Genomic DNA, 22,220 nt, shown 5'->3' with positions numbered 1-22,220 from the left:
AGATCCAGCTGGCTGATCAAGGAGAGAGAGAGAGAGAGAGAGGCTGCTGGGTAGAGAGCAGACCGCACCACCCGGCATCACAGGGAGAGAGGGAGCGGCAACATGTCGGATAATATCCCTCTGCAGCCCGTTCGCCACAAGAAAATGTACGACTCCAAACAGAGCAGCGGGTAAGAGACTGCACGCCGGCCCGGCCCGCTTCAGTTGTTTGTTTGTTTGTTTGTTTGTGTGGGTGGGGGGTTATTTTTGTGACGATTTAAGGGCAAGGTGTGAGAAATCAGGATTCCGGTGTCACTTTTTCTGCCTGTTTTTCTTGCAATGCTGCGCTGGCGATATATGTTGTGTTCGGGGAGGTTTGGAATATTGTGCTCCCGAGCCCCCGCACCATCGGGCGGCTCCTCTCTCGCCCCCTTACCTTGTTCCGGGCCGGCTCCATGAAGACAGGTGTGCGGGGGCAGCGGGTGGCCCTGGGGAGGGGGGCAGTCAGTCCATTTATGATACCGATTATTTTTTTTTAAAGATGCGCAGCAAACAGCTGGGGAATATCGTGCGTTTATATATGACAGATCCTTCGGCAATGCGAAGGTGCCGATTGCACCTTCTTTCATGCAGCTCGTCACCGGGAAGCACATTTGCTGGGCGAGGTGCAAAGATTTCTTTGTGTATGAATTTCTGATTTTAAAACAAAAATAATGAAAGAATGCGCTTGGAAATCAGAGGTTTGTGTCCCCCGAAGGAAAGGTGACCGAGTTGTGACTCTGTGTTTTTTAAAATGTTCAGCAAATGCGGATTATTGTCTGGGGTGTGTTTGTGTTAGGAGGCTGGGAAGGATTTCCTGGCAGGTTCTTCCTGATTCACGCCATCATCGAGTGTGGCGCACCCACCGCCAGCGAACAGGCACTCCTGAAAATCCACCTCGTCCACAGGGGGAAATATGGTCCACCAAATAAACATGTCCAACGGTCAGAAATGCTGTGCTTTCTGGTGTTTAGGATAGTGACGGCATGTTCCAGTACGGGAAAGTGACGTGTTGAAAGATATAGTTTAGTAATGGGGGTGGAAGATAGAGCCCGTGAGATGACACAATGCTCTGCTGATCTAATGGTGTTATGTTTGCTGGTTTCAGGGTGGAGCGTGTGTGTCACTCGCTTGGAGAATGGCGAATATTGGTATTTCTGTCTGCTTCCCCACCCCCGCCCCCGCCCCCGCCCCCCAAGTGTTGGGCTCAACCCTTCTCTGGTGAGAGCTTAGATATACCCTGATTAAAAATATACTAACATAACATGATACCCTGTGCAAATCTCTTCAAAGTACGATTGATTAGCAACAATAGGCTTCTTGTATAACGCCCTGTCAGCCCATTGCACTTGCTTTCTGAGCCATCCTGTCAAGTTGAACACAAATGTCAATAAACTTTGTCTGCCGCTCCAATGTTCCACAAATTGGAACGTATTTGTTTATAATGTGCATTCTAACGCCATTTACTGCTGTGACAAAAATATATTAACCAGTACCAACTACACGAGTGTCTAGTTTTGTACTCGTGTAAATCTTTGCTTTTCAGTTCTGTGTCCTGCCCATTAGAGCCAGAAGCAAAGAGTGGCATTTTGTGCCACGACGTATTATCTTGATCTCCATAGTAAAAGTTTGAATATTTTTGACACTGGCATTATTAGCAGTTTCCTATACATCAGAAAATCAGTGACATCTAGACCTTTTTAAGAGAACACTTCTCTACTGTGTCATGTGCAATTCTAATTGGTTTATTCCAGCCTGTTTGAGATGGAGTTTAAATTCTGACACAGCACACTCTTCAAACCTTGTTTTGAAACCTGCTTGCAGCAGTAGTCTGACAACAAATCATTGGCACACCATAGAAATATAATAAAATATAAAAACTAATTGGGACTAGAGATGTAGCTGCACAGGAATCAATGTGAATTCAGACTTGGGTAGGAACTAATGCAGCTCACAAGAAGGAAGTGCAGTCAAACGGGATTGATTGGTCAGAGCTGGAAAAATAAAATGGAGAAATTATCTTGACAAGTGGTTGTTGCTTCTTGTAAAGGAAATAGTTGGTAGTTTTGTTTATAGACAGTGTCTTTCTCCTGTGCAATAATTGTGTATTTGGGCTCAGCCCTTGTTCCCTTAAGCCATTATGACAGTTGTTAAAATGTCAACGCATTTGTTAGTGCTTTAAATATGTTCTGAGGAGATCACTGAAGGTCAGCTCTGATGAAAATTTCCAATAAGATACGAAACCATTTCTATTCATTGCAATATAAAATTATATGGTTAATGTTAGCTCTCCATGATCAAATTCTGCTTATGAATGGAGTTTCAGTGCTGACATCACTGCAGGAACCCCTGTGAAATAACTGCCATGGAGAAGGAATTCCTGAGGTTACATGATAGGGCTTTTCAGTACTCGCGACGACTATCTTAAGTATTGAGATTCTTGGAGAATATATGCAAATAAGATATCCTGTGTATTTTCAATGATAATCTTGGCTATTTTTTTGCAATATTACGTATCCTTAGGAGCAGGTGGTGGAAATTCACGCAGAAGCATGTGTAAAAAATAGAGGGGAAGTGGGCTGAGAAACAAAAACTATCACAAACTGAATGGGAAAGATTCAGAAGCGACCAAGAAAATAAACAGTCAAAAAGGAAATCTCAACAAACGTAGACGGAGAAAAGAGGAGCCGATGAGAGCAACCAGTAAATTATCAGTATGATCAGGATAAGAAAGGAAGCTAGTTTCTGCCTTTTTATCTTTGTATTAATTCTTGTCTACAAAAAACAGAAAGGAAAACCGAAAGGGATAGTGTGATGTCTAACATAATGTTATTATTTTGGACATATCTAGTTCTGAATTTTGGTCTGTTATTTAAATCATATTTCTTGCTCTCTTTCTTGCACCAGAAAATGTGTTTATGATGTTGCCATGTTAAAAGAATCTTCAGGTCTGTGAATTAGACTGTGTCCTTTGTGGTAATCATCAGCAACTTTTAATTGTATAGAGCAGTTGATGCTGTTGGATTTAGCAATACCATTTTTGTTAATTGTACAGTATTATGAAAGAATGATTCTAGATGATATTGTCCCTTAAGTACATGAGAATGGATTGCATCCAGCATTTGTTTTATAGTGGATGGTTATTTGACTTACCATAAAGACTTTCTTGCACATTAAAGCCTAGATTTGTGAGACTAAGGAATTATCAGTTGCATTGATATGGACCTCAGTATTCCAGTGCATCCCTCCTTTTTTCATAGTTGCTAGTGATTGATTGAGGCATTTTCTGGAACCTTCAAGTTGGGATTCCATTTTAAATCTTCATTGAGGATCATTTGTAATAAGAACATAAGAAATAGGAGAAATAACATAAGCCCCTCAAGCCTGCTCCACCATTCAATAAGATCATGGCTGATCTGATCGTGGACTCGGCTCCATTTCCCTGCCTGCTTCCCATAACCCTTTACTCCTTTATCGTTCAAAAATCTGTCTATCTCCACCTTAAATATATTGAATAACCCAGCCTGCACAGCTCTCTGGGGCAGAGAATTCCATAGATTTACAATCCTCTGAGAAGAAATTCCTCCTCATCTCCGTTTTAAATGGGCGGCCCCTTATTCTGGGACTGTGTCCTCTAGTTTTAGTTTCCCCTATGAGTGGTAATATCCTCTCTGCATCCGCCTTGTCGGGCCCCCTCATTATCTTTTATGTTTCGATAAGATCACCTCTCATTCTTCTGAACTCCAATGTGTATAGGCCCACCCTACTCAACCTATCTTCATTCATAAGTCAACCCCCTCATCTCTGGAATCAACCTAGTGTACCTAATGGATGATGTTGCTTAAACGTCTTGCAACTTACATTCTTGGTTGCGTTCTCACTGAACAGGAAAGGTGAGACTTTCAAAATATTTCAGTACAGAAATACATTGCTGAATTCAGGCAACTTGAAAATGCAAATGCCAATATTAGGACTTCACAGAATGGCAACACACAAGTTCCATTAAAGTAGTGAATAAGATAAAAAGATGTTTAGTGTGTTGAGGCCTAGCATTGTAAGTCAGATATGATGGGTTGAAGTAAATGCATTTGAATGAAGGTGAATTTGCACTCTGAGTATTAAATTACTGAAATTGCTTTCTATTCTCCTGAAATGAGCACATTACTTAACATCTGAAATAAAAAAACACAAAATGCTGAAAAGTGAAAACACAGTTTAAAGTTTCAACTTTAGATCCTATGTCAGAACTTGATATCTGCTATGATTTGGTAACTGGACTAACCTTCATTAATTCCAAATTCTTAACAGTAACCATAGTTTATCATCATTTATGTGGAATCCTATAGGTTATCCTAAATATGCATCTGGTGCTCTGTGCTCCTTGGAAATGTAGCAGTAGGTTGGCTTTCATAAAAACAGATGAATAAACCTAGATTTGTGTACAGCAGTGCAATTATAGTTCAACAGGAGTCTTGATATGAGTCAGACCACTCATTATTTATAGGATTCTTTTAGTCTGTTATTGAAGATGCAGGTAAGAAGAATATTATTTATATAACACCTTTAACAGCAAGCAAGTGAGGAAGAGGGGCCAAGTATGGATCCTTGGGGTACTTCAGAGATGCCGGTATGGGAGTGGGGACATTGCTGCCCAGTTCAGTAAATTGAAATATCTCAGAATAGGCTCCAATTCTTCTTAATACGTAACTGATATCTTTGGATTCCTTTTCAGAAATAGGAAAAATAAAAAATGTACTTTTTACTGCCTTTGAATATGAATATCGACTTGTTCTGCTTTTTTAGGGGGATCAAGGGGTATGGCGAGAAAGCAGGAATGGGATACTGAAGTCGCATGTTCAGCCATGAACTCATTGAATGACGGTGCAGGCTCGAAGGGCCAAATGGCCTACTCCTGCACCTATTTTCTATGTTTATGGGCATACCATGAGGTAGCATGGCTGCTTGAATTGGTTTAGGTGAAATGAGAAGAGGCATTGCCTAACCCAACAGGAATAGAATTCTGTTACAAAATAACTAACCAGGTTAAACCAGCAGTACTATACTTACAGAACATCAACTTTATTTTAATAATAAATTTGAAACATACACTTAAATTACACCTTTTAAAAATTAGTGGTTGATTGTTTTCTATGGGCCCAAAATTGCCCAGGAATTGCTCTTTTTTTTGGAGCAAATTGATTTTTCTGGAATATCTTAAAACTCCCCATTTTGCACATTCAATTTGCGCCAGTGTAAGTGAGTTAGTTAGCAAGTTTTTAGTTATGTTCAAAAGGTGGTATTACCAGCCACCTACGCCTGTTTTGGCCATTTAAACCACTTTGGACAGCTAATAGTTGCTCCAAACTAACTTAGGCCAGCGTATGTGGACACTTGTAGCCGCACAGAAAACCCTTGTGGAGAGTTAAGAAATTAGCGCAGATAGCCAGAGATGGGGGGTGGGGGGGGGGGGGGGGGGAGGATCTTGCAAGCACTAAACACCTTCACAACAACATACAAGAAGCATAAAAACCATCAATAATAAATAAAAAATAAAACTTAAGTCCTATCTTCCTAACTCGGCCCGGGAAGTCAGCGGGCCGCCTCCGACTCTCGCTCTGACTGCGCGGCGCACATCGTGAGGCCACTCGGCCTGGGATAGGGGTGGGACACATCGGGTCCCATGCTGCAGCACGGCTAGGGGCAGGAGCTACTGTGCATGCGTGAAACCTCCAGTGCGCATGCGTTGAGCTGCCGGCACTGTTTTTCACGCAGGGTCCTAGCTCCGCCCCCTAATGGACAGGACACGCCACGCCAAACCATGGGAGAGACCACAGAGCGGCCAGAATCCAGGGAGATCTCTTCGGCGCCATTTTCACCCTAGGAAGTCGGCGCATCTCCGGTGAGTTTGCCGAAATAAAATGGGTGGGCCAAATTTGCGTTCATAATCTCTGCTTGGTAAAGTGGTAAAGTATTCCCTAATGGAAGTGTGTTACAACACTTAAATAGGATGAAAAAAGCAGGAAGTGCAAAGTTGCAACCTATCTTTGTGCAATGATATGTTTGAACAGATACAGGGCTCAATTTTCCCGGGTCATTTGCACCGTTTTTTCTGGCATTATTTAATTTAAAGTTTCCCCCTGCGCTGGCAGTTATTTACGATTTTTCTAGGTTAGATTTTTTTGCCTAGATTGGCGTATCTGGCCACTGCCGAAAAACCTTCTGGTGAGTTAACAGAAAGTAGCGCACATTGAAAAATTGGTGCTGAAAGACACTATTATTACTCATTGAAGTTTTTGGAGGGAGTCTCGAACACTTGAAATATCCATAATAAGGTTCAATTTAAAAAAAATCTTTCAACTAAGTACATGGAAGTTTCTTGGATTTCTGCAGTTTTCATTTTTTTTTTTACTTGCACGCCACCACCGAACGTCTTCAAGCAGGGCTGGAGGGGGGATCGTAGCGTCTGCCGTCAGAATCGCCCCCGTGCCCAGAAACGGGCTCGGCTGGAAAACAAGCCCAGGGAGGGAGGTACCGATCGGAAGGCTGCTGCACTAGGCACATGACTGCAATGAGTTTTGGGGTGGGGGCGGGGGGAGAGAGGGAGGAGAAGTCACAAGACCTGGGTGTGGTCCATCCATACAGACCTTTGGGAAAGAGAACAAAGAACCTGTCCTTCCTTCCATTTTGAGCTTCTTGCAAAGGTAAACTTTAACTATGGGGGCAATATTGACAATGCCATATCTTGTGCGAGCCTTCTGCATGATGGTGCTACGTAGGAGACAATCGATTCGACTTCATCGCATAAGGATCCTCCGAGCCCGTAGGGTGCTGGGCGGCAGGCCTTACCCACGTCGGGTATATCAAGACAACCGTTCGTACCTGCACCTGAGTGATGCAGACTGTGTCAGAAGGCTGCTTTTTCATGAAGTTGCAACTGAGATCTGTGAGTTAGTCAAACAGACCTGCAACCTAGAAGCCTCAGGAGCATTGCTTTGTCAGTTGAAGTGAAGGCTACAGCTGCACTTTCATTCTATGGCTCCGGATCGTTTCAAGTTACAACTGGGGATGTATGCGTCATTTTTCAATATGCAACACATGTCTGCATTTGGCAGGTGACAGCTGCAGATCTGATTTTTTTTCAATGCTCTCAAACAGCACTCCACCTCACACACACAACTGGCTCTTTAAAAATGGCTGATTGCCAAGCCGGAGCTGTACTGCGCATATGCGTCCATTGAAGTAATGTCAAAAACGTCACTTTTTTGCCGCACATGCACAGAAGGTGTGGCTTCGTTTTTTCGGTGCAGACAGCAGGCTTCCCCCCCCCCCCACAGGCGACACCAAATTTGAATGATACATCGGGAAACAGTGGCAAATTATTTCTGGCCTCGAAAAACAGGCGTAACTCTGGCAATATGCCTGAAAATGGGCTTCGGCAAAATTGAGCCCATGGACTCTGTTCTACATTATGTTATAAAATGTCACTTCAGATGAATTTTAGCTAGGCTAATGATTTGTGATTTTTAAAATTGGAGTCGTTGCTGTTTCTGATTTAAGATTTCCTTTGTGCTTGTAGATAGAGCAAACTTACAAATTTGTCTGGAGGCATTTCATGTTAGTGACAGAAATTCTGTCTGGTCTGTGGAACTTTTGATAGTTTGCTTGCGAACACGTCATGTTTCATAAGGGCGATGGTGGTATGTCAGACGTAGAATGGAATTGCTCAGATAGCAAATAAAGTATTTTTTCATCTACCTGAGTAATGAAAATAATTAATATTGATTACCAGTTCCCTGAGAGAGTTTGGTTTTTTTTCAAAGACATGTCTATTGTGATAAGTCTGCTTTTGATCTGAGGGCAGAAGCTGCCTGGATGACTTATATTAACCATAGCCTTTTACCATATCTTGTTTTATCTGCACGCCACTGCTGTGAGGCAAAATTCCATAGGGGTAAAGGAATGCTCTAAACAGAATCTTTAAAAAGAATCTGTCTAAGGACTTTAAAATGACTGAATTCAAAAGATCTTGTTGTTTTAGTTTCAGAAAATGGTACCAGTAAAAGTTAAGTATTGCATTGGTGTTTGCCTGCTGATTTATTTTGGTTCTGTATAAGTTTACTTCTTCCAATAAATACAATTTGTAGTCTAGCCTGAAGTATATGATTTGTTAGGGTGACAATTATGGGAGTATGGTGGGTATTCCACATTTCTTTTTGATGGTGTTTTTCTGCTTTGTAACTCAAGAAATGAGTCATTGTTAATCCTGCAGCATGACAACTGATCCACGTAAAAGGTGTACAAGTTTCAATTATTAGGTGGTGAGGGCTTGCTTAATGGAAACTTCCTTGTTTGCACAAATAGCATTGGAAGAAGCCGGGACTGTAACTGCAAGGTTTCTCCTTTCTTTCTCTACTAGTTTTCCTTCCTCAATGCCCTGGTGTATGGAACTTGGTGATATATGATGGGTGCAGTTCAGTAGTTGGGTGTGGCTCTTGGGTACCATGCCCATGTGGCCATTCTTCAAGTATGAGTCTGGACACTGAGTGTTGGTGGGCTGTTCAACAGTGTGCCGCCATTATAACCAAACCATATCCAGTCCTCTGTGTGTGCTTCATACAGAATCTGAGCAGATAAGTATGTGAACACAATTTGTAAATGGATCCTTCCCCTTAGTCTGTATCGATTATTTGTGAAACTGACCTGTGGTCAGAGTTGCGCTGATCTGACTTTTTAAAATGATGTGGGTCCTGTGATGGCTCAGTGGGTATATGCACAGTATGGTGTGGCATTGAGTTATCTACACCAATACATTCCCAGTGCCACACTAAGTTAGCTGACCCTAGGTAGGGTAATAATGGGGCACACTACAGTTGGTTTCAATTTCCCCAGATAGGGGGGAAAATGGGACCGGGTTCCTGTTCGTGATTACTATCGAGTAATGTATTCTGCAACATGGTTCTGTGAGGAAGGTAGGAGCAGACAGGGGTCAGGTTCAGACATTTTGTTGAAGCTTACATGGGGGAAAAAAATGGGAGATATCAGTACGCATGGAACTGCATTCATTGGCCAAATTTGTCACGCATGCAACATTGCTGGCAGAATTTTCCTACCATTTCACTTTTGTAACTGTTTTTACCATTAAAGGGTGAATACATTCCTGAGTGGTAAGAGGAATAGAAGGGAGAGTGCAGATTGAAAACCTATAGTATCACAAGGAAAGGCAATATAAAAAGATTTAGGAGCTGAAGATAAACAAGATGCCAGGCTCTGATCATTTCCATCCGTTGTTGCTGACTTGCTGACGGGCTCACTTGAGGCGATTGCAATCCAGTCTCCGATAACGTCCATAGCTCATTAGTAATGGATTGGAAAGTTGTAAATGTGACTCCCCATCTTAAAACAAAGGGCAAAGGATGAATCTTCAAATTACAGAGCTCTGAGCCTTGCTTTTGTTGGAAACTGTTCATGATTTTGTGGGAATAATGTAAAGGATCACCTTGAAGAACAGGATCTAATTAGAAAAAGCCAGCACGTGTTCAGATGGAACTGATCCAATTTTTTGGAATTCTTTGATGTTATAGATCTGATGAATAAGACTGAAAGAGTGGATATTATCTACCTACCCAACAGCAGTGACAGCACTTCAAAAGTAAACTATTGTTTGTAAAGCATGTGATGAGGTTCTACTTAAAAGAATGAATTTCAGGAAAGCATTTAATACTAACCCAAGTAACAATTATTCATAAGATGAATGCTTACAGGATAGATGGCAAAGTGTTATGTTAGACTGTTATATTACATTGGTGCATGGCTGAAAGCGGTGATGTGAGGGAAATGCTGGAGTTGAGGCTGGCTAGCAGTAGAATACCATGGGGGCCGATGTTACGTTTACATTTTTTTTCAGTGACTTACAGGATAAATATTGTCCATGGTGTCTGAGTTTGAGGATGGCATCAGAATACGTGCAGTAGTCAATGATGCTAACCAATTTGCAATGGTATGCTGGGATCTGGACAGGCTAGATCAGTAAGTAGAGATGTGTCCGATGAAGTTCAACACAGATAACTGTAGAGTGATGAGAGTAAGTAGACACAGCAGGAATTTAGATTGTATATTAATTGGCAGTATGCTTGAGGCACCGAGCAAGAAAAAGATTTGAAAGTTTTGATAGATGGTGAAAACCATTGATTCAGTATCTTAATAGGTACTGAATAAGCAAAAAAAATTCTGCCAGCGATAGTTCAGTCTGCTGAAAGTTTCTTACGCCCTGTGTGCCGCCAAGTCTGAAGTACTATGTTCAATTTTGTCTCCATATTACAAGAAAGATGTAAATTTATTGAACGAAGCCCAGAAGATGGTTATGAGGCTGATTTCTGAGTTTTTTTTAATTAATTCCTGGGATATGTATGCTGCTGGCATCCCTAATTGCCCTGAAAGATGATGGGGAGCTGCCATCTTGAACCGCTGCAGTCCTTGTGGTGAAGGTACTCCCACAGTGCTGTTAGGGAAGGAGTTTCAGGATTTTGACCCAGTGACGATGCCAGAACGGCGATATATTTCGAAATCAGGGTGGTACGTAACTTCGAGGGGAATTTGCAGGCGATGGTATTCCCATGCTCCTGCTGCCCTTGTCCTTCTGGTGGAGGGAGTGAAAGTTGAAGGTGGTGGATGGGGTGTCAATCAAGTGGGCTACTTTGCCTTGGATGGTGTTGAGCTTCTGTAGTGTTGTTGGAGCTGCACTCGTCCAGGCAAATGGAGAGTATTCCATCACACTCCTTACTTGTGCCTTGTGGATGATGGAAAGGGTTTGGGGAGTCAGGAGGTGAGTCACTCACCACAGAATGCCCTGCCTCTGACGTGCTCTTATTGCCACAGTATTTATGTCGTTGATCTAGTTAAGTTTCTGATTAATGGTGACCCCCAGGTTGTTGATAGTGGGGGATTCGCCGATGGTAATGCCATTGAATGTCAAGGGGCAGTGGTTAGACTCTTGCTTGTTGGAGATGGCATTTAAGTGGCAAGTAACATTCATGCCACACATCAGCCCAAGTCTGAATGTCATCCATGCGGGCACGGACTGCTTCATTATCTGAGGAGCTGTGAATGGAACTGATCACTGCAATCATCAGCGAACATCCCCACTTTTGACCTCATGATAGTCGCATTGATAATTCAATCCATAATCCATTAATGAAGCAGCTGAAGATGGTTGGGACGAGAACACTGTCCTGAGGAACTCCAGCAGCGATGTGCTGGGGCTGAGATGATTGACCTAAAACAACTGCAGTTCCGGATTTTGCATTTTGCCAGATTTTGGAAGGTCTTTCTGACGTCACGAATCCGGAAACACCCGAGCCCAGGTTCGGGTATTTCCAGATTTTAGAACGTCAGAAGGGGTGGTGGGGTACCTGCTGAGGAGCTGTTTGGACCGTCCGGGACCCAGTGAGGAGATGGTTGTAGCGCTGGCCCCGCCAAAGACATTGCTGAGCGGGGCCCTACTGAGGAGGCTGTCGGGTGGGGCCGCCCCACTGAGGAGGTGTTCGCATGGGCTGGCGAGGAGGTCCCGAGGTCGGGCAGCGGCGAGGCCCCGAGGTCGGGCAGGATCGTCTGGTCCGGATTCGTGAACATTTTACGGATTCCGGATGACCCTGCCACAAATCGTTGCGGATTCCGGAACTACGGATTTTGGACACTGCACCTGGGTACAATCATCTTATTTTGTGCTCGGTATGACTCCAGCCAGTGGGAAGTCTAGTCGCGCCCGCCCCCCGATTCCCCTCCTTGATGCCACACTCTGTCAACTGCAGCCTTGATGTCAAGGGCAGTCACTGTCACCTCACCTCTGGAGTTCAGTTGTTTTGTCCATGTTTGGACCAAGGCTGTAATAAGGTCTGGAGCTGAGTGGTCCTGGGGAACCCAAACTGAGCATCGGTGAGCAGGTAACCGAGATTATGAAGAAAGATTGTCTAATGTGGAATAATATTCTGGAGGAGAGGAAGATGAGGGGGGGCAGCGGGGGGACTTGATGGAAGTCTTTTGGAAAGTTCTTCTGTCAGGCAAATGATTTGAGAATTATGGGTCGCAGTAGTTATGGATGTCAAAAGGATTTAGGTCATCTCTTTTTAGATAGAGGGTAGCATTGTGATTGGATTATCAATGCAATTACAGAACATAAAGCTGTGCCAGATTTTTTAAAAAGACATGCTGAATTCCTGTTATAGGAGATATAAAGCTATTAGTTTCTGCATAAGTAAAGATATTATTGTTTGGCAAAGGAGGGCTAGTTAGACCAATGGTTGTCTGCCCTACCTAGTTATCCGCTACCTGAAGAAATCTTCAACTGTGTTTACAAAGATTACAGATGAAGTAGACCATTTATTGGGCCCAAATTTGGCCAGTACAGATGTCTGGCGCACTCACCAGAGGTGCGCCGCTTTTGTAGAACTCCAAGGGCGCCCAAAATCTTCGGGCCGAGTTTGGCCGCTCCCCAGCCTCTCCTCCATGGTGGCGTAGCGTGGCAACTGGATTCGCGGGCGGAGCCAGGTCCCGGCACTGCACGTGCGTGCTAGAGTTTATTAAAATGGATACATTTGAAGAAGCTGCACAAAATTAAAACTAGTTTTTCAGGGCCATAATCTTTGTTTAGTATTTAATATGCTAATGAAACCCCAGTTACACCTAATCCTTTTGGGTCTAACTTTTAGTGGGGAATTTAACAGTGTAAAAGAGCTGAAATTTTCAGCAGCTTCCATGATTTGAGAGAGTACAATGATTGCCGGCTGCGTGTGGGGGGGGGGCACAGCACGGTATGTGGAGAAGCAGTGAGAGACTGCAACTTCAGGATTTCTGCATTGGGGTGCGCATGTGCTAAATCTGAAGTCGCCGGTTTCAAAGGCAAAATGACGGCAAATACTGCCAGTTTGCCATCATCAGGACTGCAAATTCCGAACCATTTTGTTTCTATATATTGTGCTGGTTTAGTATTTTGCTGTATGATTTGGTATCAATTAACTTGTAAATAAATTTGATAAATGGTTTTAGCCTGTATGCATTGGTCTGTCATTGTGTTATTTTCTGTTTTCTGGGAGAGATAAGAAAATCTGATGGCTATCCCATGCAATCTCCAAGGCATTGTAAACAGCAATTAATGTTTAATTGTTGTTCTGGTATGTGCTATCGCGTGCATCGCACATTTAAGGGTGCTGGTCTCCAATCATAGCAGTCACCATCTGTTTATGGAAACCAGCTTTTTATTAACATGAAACAAAACTGTTGGGGGAAAAGCCTAGTATAAAAGTGAGAGTATAATTTTGGATTTGGGCCCCATTAATTATTGTAGACACTGAGCTTTCATGGTATAAGAATGCCTGTCCTGTTTTGAAATTTGGAAAGAGTTATTTTTAAATGTCAGGGTTTTGAAACAAAGTGTATTCTCAGAAGTTTAGAAAAAGAACATTTAGATGTGAGATGGTTTTAAAAAGTTACTGGAAGTTGCTTTTCTCCAAAGACTGTAAACACTAAGCAGTTTGTCAGCCTATCACAGCAATTGAGAAACTCCTCACAGCCATTTTGTGGGGATCTTTCTGGTTGTGAACAGAGAATTTGTAAAAAGATCGTAGATTGAGACAGGTAGTAGGTCAGGTCTAGCAAAGGTTGCAAGGGCAGTCTGGTTTTGGTCAAGTTTCAAAGTTCATGATGTTGCAGGGTAGTTATGAGTTTTGTTGTTTAACTCAAGGAAGGCAACTCATTGTGGAGAAGCATAGCATGTTCATTATTTTCTATCATTACATGACGTTAAATGGTAAAGGTGAGCTAACTGAATTGGTGCATAACTGTAGCTATGTATGTTCATCCTGCTGTTAAATAAAGTAGCTTCAGGATTACTATCTGGCCTCATCTTACCAAGTATTTTCTTGGCCTACCTTTTGAAAAAATTGTAGCACACAGTCAGCCATTTATAAGACTCAACTGTTTGTAACACAAATACAGCTGCCAAGCAAACATGTACTGTAAATAGCCCTACAACAGCCCAACTCGAGAGCGGTAAAGCAGCTTTACAGATGGCTTAAGGCTGAGGTCCAATAAAAAACCCGTGACCTAAAGGATAGATAATGGGTGGAGAAAGCACAGGAGATTCAGCAGCTGGCCGACAGCCATGACGTGCGAGGATTCTTCACCGAACGGGGAAATACTCATCAAGGACACCGAGGCAATCAGGGCCCGCTAGAAACAGCACTTCGAAGATCTTCTTAACTGAGACTCTGCCTTTGACATGAGTGTCCTCGACTCCATCCCGCAGCATGCTACCCGCCACCATCTCAGCAAAACCCCAGCCCTGCACGAGGTAGAAAAAGGCATCTGTCAGCTCAAGAACAAGGCATCAGGAGTGGATGGAATCCCTGCTGAGACAATAAAGTATGGCGGAGAGGCACTATTGGCACGAATGCATGACCTTATCTCTCTCATCTGGAAGGAGGAGAGCATGATGGGAGATCTCAGCGATGCAGTAATTGTGACCATCTTTAAAAAAGGGGAGAAGTCCGACTGCGGCAACTACAGAGGAATCTTCCTGTTGTCAGCCACTGGGAAAGTCATCGCCAGAATCCTCCTCAACCGTCTTCTCCCTGTGGCTGAGGAGCTCATCCCGGAGTCACAGTGCAGATTCCGTCCACTACAGGGTACAACGGGCATGATCTTTACAGTGCGACAACTGCAAGAGAAATGCAGGGAACAGCACCAACCCTTGTACATGGCTGTCTTTGACCTTACAAAGGCCTTTGACACTTAACCGCGGAGGGATTATGGAGCGTCCTCCTCCATTTCAGTTGACCCCAAAAGTTTGTCGCCATCCTCCGCCTGCTCCATCATGGCAAGCAAGCTGTGATCCTGACGAACGGATCCACCACAGACCCAATCAACGTCCGGATTGGGGTCAAGTAGGGCTGCGTCATCATGCCAACCCTCTTCTCTATCTTCCTCGCTGAAATGCTCCACCTCATGCTCAACAAGTTCCCCGCTGGAGTGGCACTAATCTATAAAACCAGTGGGAACCTGTTCACATGCGTCTGCACACATTCAGAGGCTGAACTCCAATTCATCGTCAGCATCTTCAATGAGGCACACGAAAGCATAGGCCTTACACTAAGCATCCGTAAGACAAAGGTCCTCCACCAACTTGACCCCGCTACATAGCACTGTCCCCCAGTCATCAAGATCCACAGCGTGGCCATGGACAACGTGGATCACTTCTCATACCTCGAGAGCCTACTATCAGCAAGGGCAGACATCGATGGCGAGGTCCAACACCACTTCCAGTGTGCCAGCACAGCCTTCAACCACTTGAGGAAGTGAGTGTTCGAAGACCAGACCCTCAAATCTACCACCAAACTTATGGTCTACAGGGCTGTAGTGATACCTGCCCTCCTGTATGGCTCAGAGACGTGGACCATATACAGTAGATGCCTCAAATCACTGGAGAAATACTACCAAACGATGTCTCCGCAAGATCCTGCAAATCCCCTGGGAGGACAGGCACACCAACGTCCGTGTTCTCGATCAGGCCAACATCCCCAGCATCAAAGCACTGACCACAATCGACCAGCTCCATTGGGTGGGCCACATTGTTCGCCTGCCCGACACAAGACTCTCAAAGCAAGCGCTCTACTCTGAACTCCTACACGGCAAGTGAGCCCCAGGTGGGCAGAGGAAACATTTCAAGGACACCCTCAAAGCCTCCTTGATGAAGTGTAACATCCCCACTGACACCTGGGAGTCCCTGGCCAAAGACCGCCCTAAGTGGAAGAAGAGCATTTGGGAGGGCGCTGAGCACCTCGCGTCTCGTCGCCGAGAGCATGCAGAAAATAAACTCTGGCAGCGGAAGGAGCGTTCGGCAAACCAGTCCCACCCACCCTTTCCTTCAACGACTGTGTGCCCCCCTATTACAGAGACTGTAATTCCCATATTGGACTGTTCAGTCACCTGAGAACTCACTTTTAGAGTGGAAGCAAGTCTTCCTCAATTTCGAGGGATTGTCTATGATGATGATGATGAGCACATTTGTATTTGAATTGAACAATTTAAATCATTGGTCAATTCCAATTTCATTGAAAACTAAGGGCAGGATCCAACTCGCCCATATCAACCAGTCTGGGATGTCCATCATAGGCGGTCCGTCGAATGAGGATGACTTGCTTCTACACCAAAATGTTTCAGTGGAGGACCCGATATTCCCGTCCTGAACTCTAGGGTTGAAGATGCCTGTGCATGGATTTTTTTAACGTGTATGTTCCCTGCAGCCTGCAGTAACATTTAACCCTGTGTATACTGTGACCAACTAAAAAGAACCCAACAAATGAACATCACAGATGAAAATGCTTCATAACAGACCATGTGAACTAGGTATTGCTGTTTGTATATTAGTACTGCAGCCACTGATCTGAGCTTTGCAGCTACAGTATAATGGAGTATTAGTTCCAAAATTAGTAGGCAAATTGCCATTTCTCAATAGGCCAAGGAATCTGGAATTATGGAGAATCTCCATTTTAAAAATAGTAATATAGCAATTGTTATCCCCTGGTGTAAGTAATGTTTATAAAAATATGCTGTTTTCCCCTTGGAATAAAAGCATAATCATGTTCAATACATATTACTTTGAATATTTGTGTACACAAAGAATGCAGGCCTTGTTACCTGCATTTTCAGGTTGGAATTAAGTGTGAAAATGCAGGTATGTCCAAAACAAAGTGTTGACCTATTGTAATTGCGTTTTGAAGGCTGTATAATGAGTTTGTGAAGCCCTGCAGGTTTAACTGGATGTTTTACCATATCAGGGAGGTTTCAGTCTAGGTTGGATATGGTACTGGAATAGCTTGCTTCAGAAATTCAGCTCCAGTACTTCCATTTAATCACTGGGAGTTATACTCATTGTAGCAGGTGGTATTCCCATTGTGATGCGAGGTCTTTACATTTTTGTTGGGGTTAGTTTTAAAATTTATCAGTAAGACTGACAATGAAATTGTCATTGCCTCATTGCAGACCACTCCAGTAATAAAACCTGGTGATCATCAGGCAGTATATCGCCAATACAAAATTGAATAGTATTCAGAAATGGAATCAGTAGAGACCTGGCAAAATGTGGTACAAGTTGCATTTTTATTTTGTCCTTGCTTGTTAAATCCTTCCTAAAACTGTAAAATCCTTCCTAAACTGTAAAATCTGTTGGTTAGAACAAGCTTTACTGAAGAAACTTAAATGCAATATCATTCAGTGCTTGAAACCTGTGAACTGGAGCAGAGTTAAAAGCAATCTGGGAGCCTGAACTAATTAAAAATTCTGTGCTGAAATATCAGCTACAAAATTGAAGGTATTCAGATTGGAAGAAGATGAATTAAGATTTTGGGAAGGGACAGAAGAGACAAAGGCGGGCATGGGAGGATACATAAATCTGTATCTGCTCAAGATGTCTGCTTTTATCGGGTTCTAAATTTGATCCTTGGTCCGTGATGATTTATCTCGGGTGGCAGTGGGAATAGTGCAAATTGCCTTCCTGAATGGAGAGGAAAAATTGGTCCCATTTTTTCCTCATTATTATCCAGTGACCTCCATGTTGGAGGAACATGCGTGGAGGCCAGATGAGGGCAGGATCAGGTTCAACTTTGATTGTCCCCATCTTGAGCAACTCGCCAATGCTTCAGTGGCTAGGGACATTTATGACGGATAGTCCCTTGGGTGAGATACCAGAGTCCTGCCACCTGGGAAGCTATGTCCCAACATGACACACCACCTGAGGAGAATTGGAGAAGGAAAAAAACCAAGCCTATCTTGAGTTGCCCTTGCAGCTCTGCATGATTTTCATTCTATAAATTGCACAACCTTTTTACATCGACTTCTGATCTGTCAGTTCCAAGGTATATCATTGTGATTGGACAGCAAGTATGGTGGTAAAATAGAATCATAGAAATCTACAGCACAGAAGGAGGCCATTTCGGCCCATCGTGTCTGCGCCGGTCAACAAGAAACTATCCAGCCTAATCCAACTTTCCAGTAGGTTACGGCACTTCAAGTGTACTTTTAAAATTTGGTGAGGGTTTCTGCCTCTACCACCCTTTCATGCAGTGAGTTCCAAACCCCCACCCTGGGTGAAGACATTTCCCCTCAAATTGCCTCTAAACCTCCTACCGATTACTTTAAATCTATGCCCCCTGGTTGTTGACCCCTCTGCTAAGGGAAATAGGTCCTTCCTATTCACTCTATTTGGGCCCCACACAATTTTATACACATCAATATTGTCTCCTCTCAGCCTCCTCTGTTCCAAAGAAAACAAACCCAGCCTATCCAATCTTTCCTCTTAGCTAAATTTCTCCAGTCTAGGCAACATTCTCATAAATTTCCTCTGTATCCTCTCTGGTGCAATTACATTTTTCCTGTAATAAGGTGACCAGAACTTCACACAGTACTCTAGCTGTGGCCTAACTAGTGTTTGATACAGTTCAAGCATAACCTCCCTGCTTTTATATTCTATGCCTCGGCTAATAAAGGCAAGTGTTCCGTATGCCTTCTTAACCACCTTATCTACCTGACCTCCTACCTTCAGGGATCTGTAGACATGCACCCCAAGGTCCCTTTGTTTCTCTGCACTTCTCAGTGTCCTACCATTTAATATGTATGTCCTTGTCTTGTTAGCCCTCCCCAAATGCATTACCTCGCACTTCTCGGGATTGAATTCCATTTGCCACTGTTCTGCCCACCTGACCGGTTCATTGATATCTTCTTGCAATCTACAGTTTTCTTATTCATTATCAACCACACAGCCGATTTTAGCATCATCTGCAAACTTCTTAATCATATCCCCTCCATTCAAGTCCAAGTCATTGATATATGCCACAAATATTCAACTGTTTCACCCAATATTCCCTTCTATTCCTGAAAGCAATGGCTTCCACTTTAGTACACTTCCATGAAGCAGCAGCAGCCCTCTGGCCATTCTTTCCCTTTGAGCTCAGACTATGAGTGTCTGCCACCTATTCAACTTGGAAGATACTACACAGTCAAACCCAATCTGCCCTCATTCAAAACTCACATGAACTTTGCACCAGTGGTAACTAGATAGTAATAAAGAGGAGGAAGGTTGGCTATTTTTGTTTCTAGTCCTTTCCAAAGCCAGGGCACTGACCAATCCTGTCTGAGATCATCAACTCAGCATAGACCAAGGAGTAAATCAGTGACCATCTCGTCTGTATGACTTGGCATCACATTGAGTGCTCTGTTTAACACTGGGCCTTCAGTGAAACAATACCAGGTTTTTGAAATCAGTTATTAGCACATTGTTGTAAAGCAAAGGTGATCTGGGGACTCATGGTAATTGCTAGTATGCTAAAACCAATTTGACAGATGTGTGGAAGCTCACTGTACTCCCTTGTGTTGGTGAAACTGCCCTACAATATGTAAACAGCGTGGTATCACCAGGAATGGTTAGTGTCTTTCAGTGCTCCAAGCTACGTTCCACCCATCTCTGCACACAAATGAGAGATTGTTGGCAATGTTGATCAGGGTTAGTTGCCCCTTTGCTGTTGTCATGAGTTATGGGTTTAAAATGGTAATTCAGTGGTACGTACTAAAAGTAAACCTATCCCCCACAACTTCTCCATCTGGCTTTACTTTTTTTTTCCTTCATAAGTTTATTCCACATTTCCAAATTAAAGAGTGTAATGTGGACAAAATGTTGCTTATTCCTACTTCTTTAATGGTGTGCTATGCTTTGCTACTTTGTATTCATTCGGCAACACGATTGTGTCTTCTTGATGATACATTGATAAAAGAACCCTCGTGGTCAGATGGCACATCACTGCCTGCTGGAGTTTGGGAGTCATTATGGTCAGGACCAATAGGCACGGTTTGTTTATGTTCAGTCCCAGTAGGAAGGAGAAGGAAAAAATTCTTCTGCATATGTTGTGTATATGCACTTGCTTATATCCACCATAGGGGGCCACCTAGTCATGTGACCTTGCTATTCATTTGGTAAGTTCCTAAGTGGAATGTAGAGAATCAACATGTCAGAATGTGGCTGGTGAATAAAAACAGACACAAATCATGTAAAATGAATGTTTTTTTTCATGTTTATTCAAACCTAATTCCACATACACAACAGATGCTGACTTAAAGCAAATAGTGTTTTCCTGATACTGGGGCTCAGTAGCAGTGTTGCATGTCTGCAATAATAGAAATATGATACGATTCTTTATTTTTACAGTCAGTGCCAATGTGTCAGAGAACTAGAAGTGTAAATGTGGTCCTGTGATAAATGATTTATAATGCATCAGTGGGAACATTTCATTCTCCTGTACAACTTTTCTCTTTTGGCTGGACGCCTTTCAAACTTATTTTTTTCTTGTCAACCAAAAATCAGAGACGTAGAAATATCCATCATAAAAACATAAGAACATAAATAGGAACAGGAGTAGGCCATACGGCCCCGCGAGCCTGCTCCGCCATTCAATACGATCATGGCTGATCTGATCATGGACTCGGCTCCACTTCCCTGCCCGCTCCCCATAACCCCTTATCCCCTTATCGTTTAAGAAACTGTCTGTTTCTGTCATAAATTAATTCAATGTCCCAGCTTCCACAGCTCTCTGAGGCAGTGAATTCCACAGATTTACAACTCTCAGAAGAAATTTATCCTCATCTCTGTTTTAAACGGGCAGCCCCTTATTCTAAGATCATGCCCTCTAATTCTAGTCTCCCCCATTAGTGGAAACATCCTCTGTGCATCCACCTTGTCAAGTCCCCTCATAATCTTATATGTTTTGATAGGATCACCTCTCATTCTTCTGAATTCCAATGAGTAGAGGCCCAACCTACTCAACCTTTCCTCATAAGTCGACCCCTCATCCCCGGAATCAACCTAATGAACCTTCTCTGAACTGCCTCCAAAGCATGTATAACCTTTCGTAAATATGGAAACCAAAACTGCACGCAGTATTCCAGGTGTGGCCTCGCCAATACCTTATATAGCTGTAGTAAGACTTCCCTGCCTTTATATTCCATCCCCTTTGCAATAAAGGCCAAGATACCATTGGTCTTCCTGATCACTTGCTGTACCTGCATACTTTCCTTTTATATTTCATGCACAAGTACCCTCAGGTCCCGCTGTATAGCAGCACTTTGCAATCTTTCTCCATTTAAATAATAACTTGCTCATTGATTTTTTTTCTGCCAAAGTGCATGACTCACACTTTCCAACATTATACTCCATCTGCCAAATTCTTGCCCGCTCATAGACAGGCTATGTCCTTTTGCAGATTTTTGTGTCCTATTCACACATTGCTTTTCCTCCCATCTTGTATCGTCAGCAAACTTGGCTACGTTACACTCAGTCCCTTCTTCCAAGTCGTTAGAATAGATTGTAAATAGTTGGGGTTCCAGCACTGATCCCTGCGGCACCCCACTAGTTACTGGTTGCCAACCAGAGAATGAACCATTTATCCCAACTCTCTGTTCCCTGTTAGTTAGTCCATGTTATCCATGCTAATATATTACCCCCAACCCCGTGAACTTTTATCTTGTGCAGTAACCTTTTAGATGGTACCTTGTCAAATGCCTTTCTGGAAGTCCAAATACACCACATCCACTGGTTCCCCTTTATCCACCCTATTTGTTATATCCTCAAAGAACTCCAGCAAATTTGTCAAACATGACTTCCCCTTCATAAATCCTTGCTGACTCTGCCTGACTGAATTTTGCTTTTCCAAATGTCCTGCTACTGTTTCTTTAATAATGGACTCCAACATTTTCCCAACTACAGATGTTAGGCTAACAGGTCTATAGTTTCCTGCTTTTTGTCTGCTTCCTTTTTTTAAATAGGGGCCTTACATTTGCAGTTTTCCAACCTGCTGGGACCTCCCCAGAATCCAGGGAATTTTGGTAAATTACAACCAATGCATCCACAATCCCTGCCGCTACTTCTCTTAAGACCCTAGGATGCAAGCCATCAGGTCCAGGGGATTTATCTGCCTTTAGTCCCATTATCTTACTGAGTACCACCTCCTTAGTGATTGTGATTGTGTTAAGTTCCCCCCCCCCCATAGCCCCTAGACTATCCACTGTTGTAATATTGTTAGTGTCCTCTACTGTAAAGACTGATACAAAATATTTGTTCAGTGTTTCTGCCATCTCCATGTTCCCCATTACTAATTCCTCGATCT

At 43.1% G+C, this 22,220-nt stretch overlaps 1 protein-coding gene across 2 annotated transcripts in view; it reads left to right on the top strand.

Annotated features, from left to right (window-relative positions):
- The window catches only part of LOC139277503 (probable phospholipid-transporting ATPase IIA), a 174,355-nt gene continuing 152,135 nt past the window's right edge, over positions 1–22,220 (top strand). The window contains exon 1 of one of the 2 annotated variants that reach the window (XM_070896037.1): positions 1–146. In XM_070896037.1, coding sequence (XP_070752138.1) covers positions 103–146 — 44 coding nt within the window. In that variant the 5' untranslated portion in view covers positions 1–102. Of the gene's footprint in view, positions 171–22,220 lie in introns of both variants that reach the window. The other variant, XM_070896036.1, reaches the window with a different exon arrangement.

This window comes from Pristiophorus japonicus, chromosome 12 (assembly GCF_044704955.1).
Source record: "Pristiophorus japonicus isolate sPriJap1 chromosome 12, sPriJap1.hap1, whole genome shotgun sequence".
Lineage (NCBI taxonomy): Eukaryota > Metazoa > Chordata > Chondrichthyes > Pristiophoridae > Pristiophorus > Pristiophorus japonicus.
This window is presented reverse-complemented; position numbering and strand designations above follow the sequence as displayed.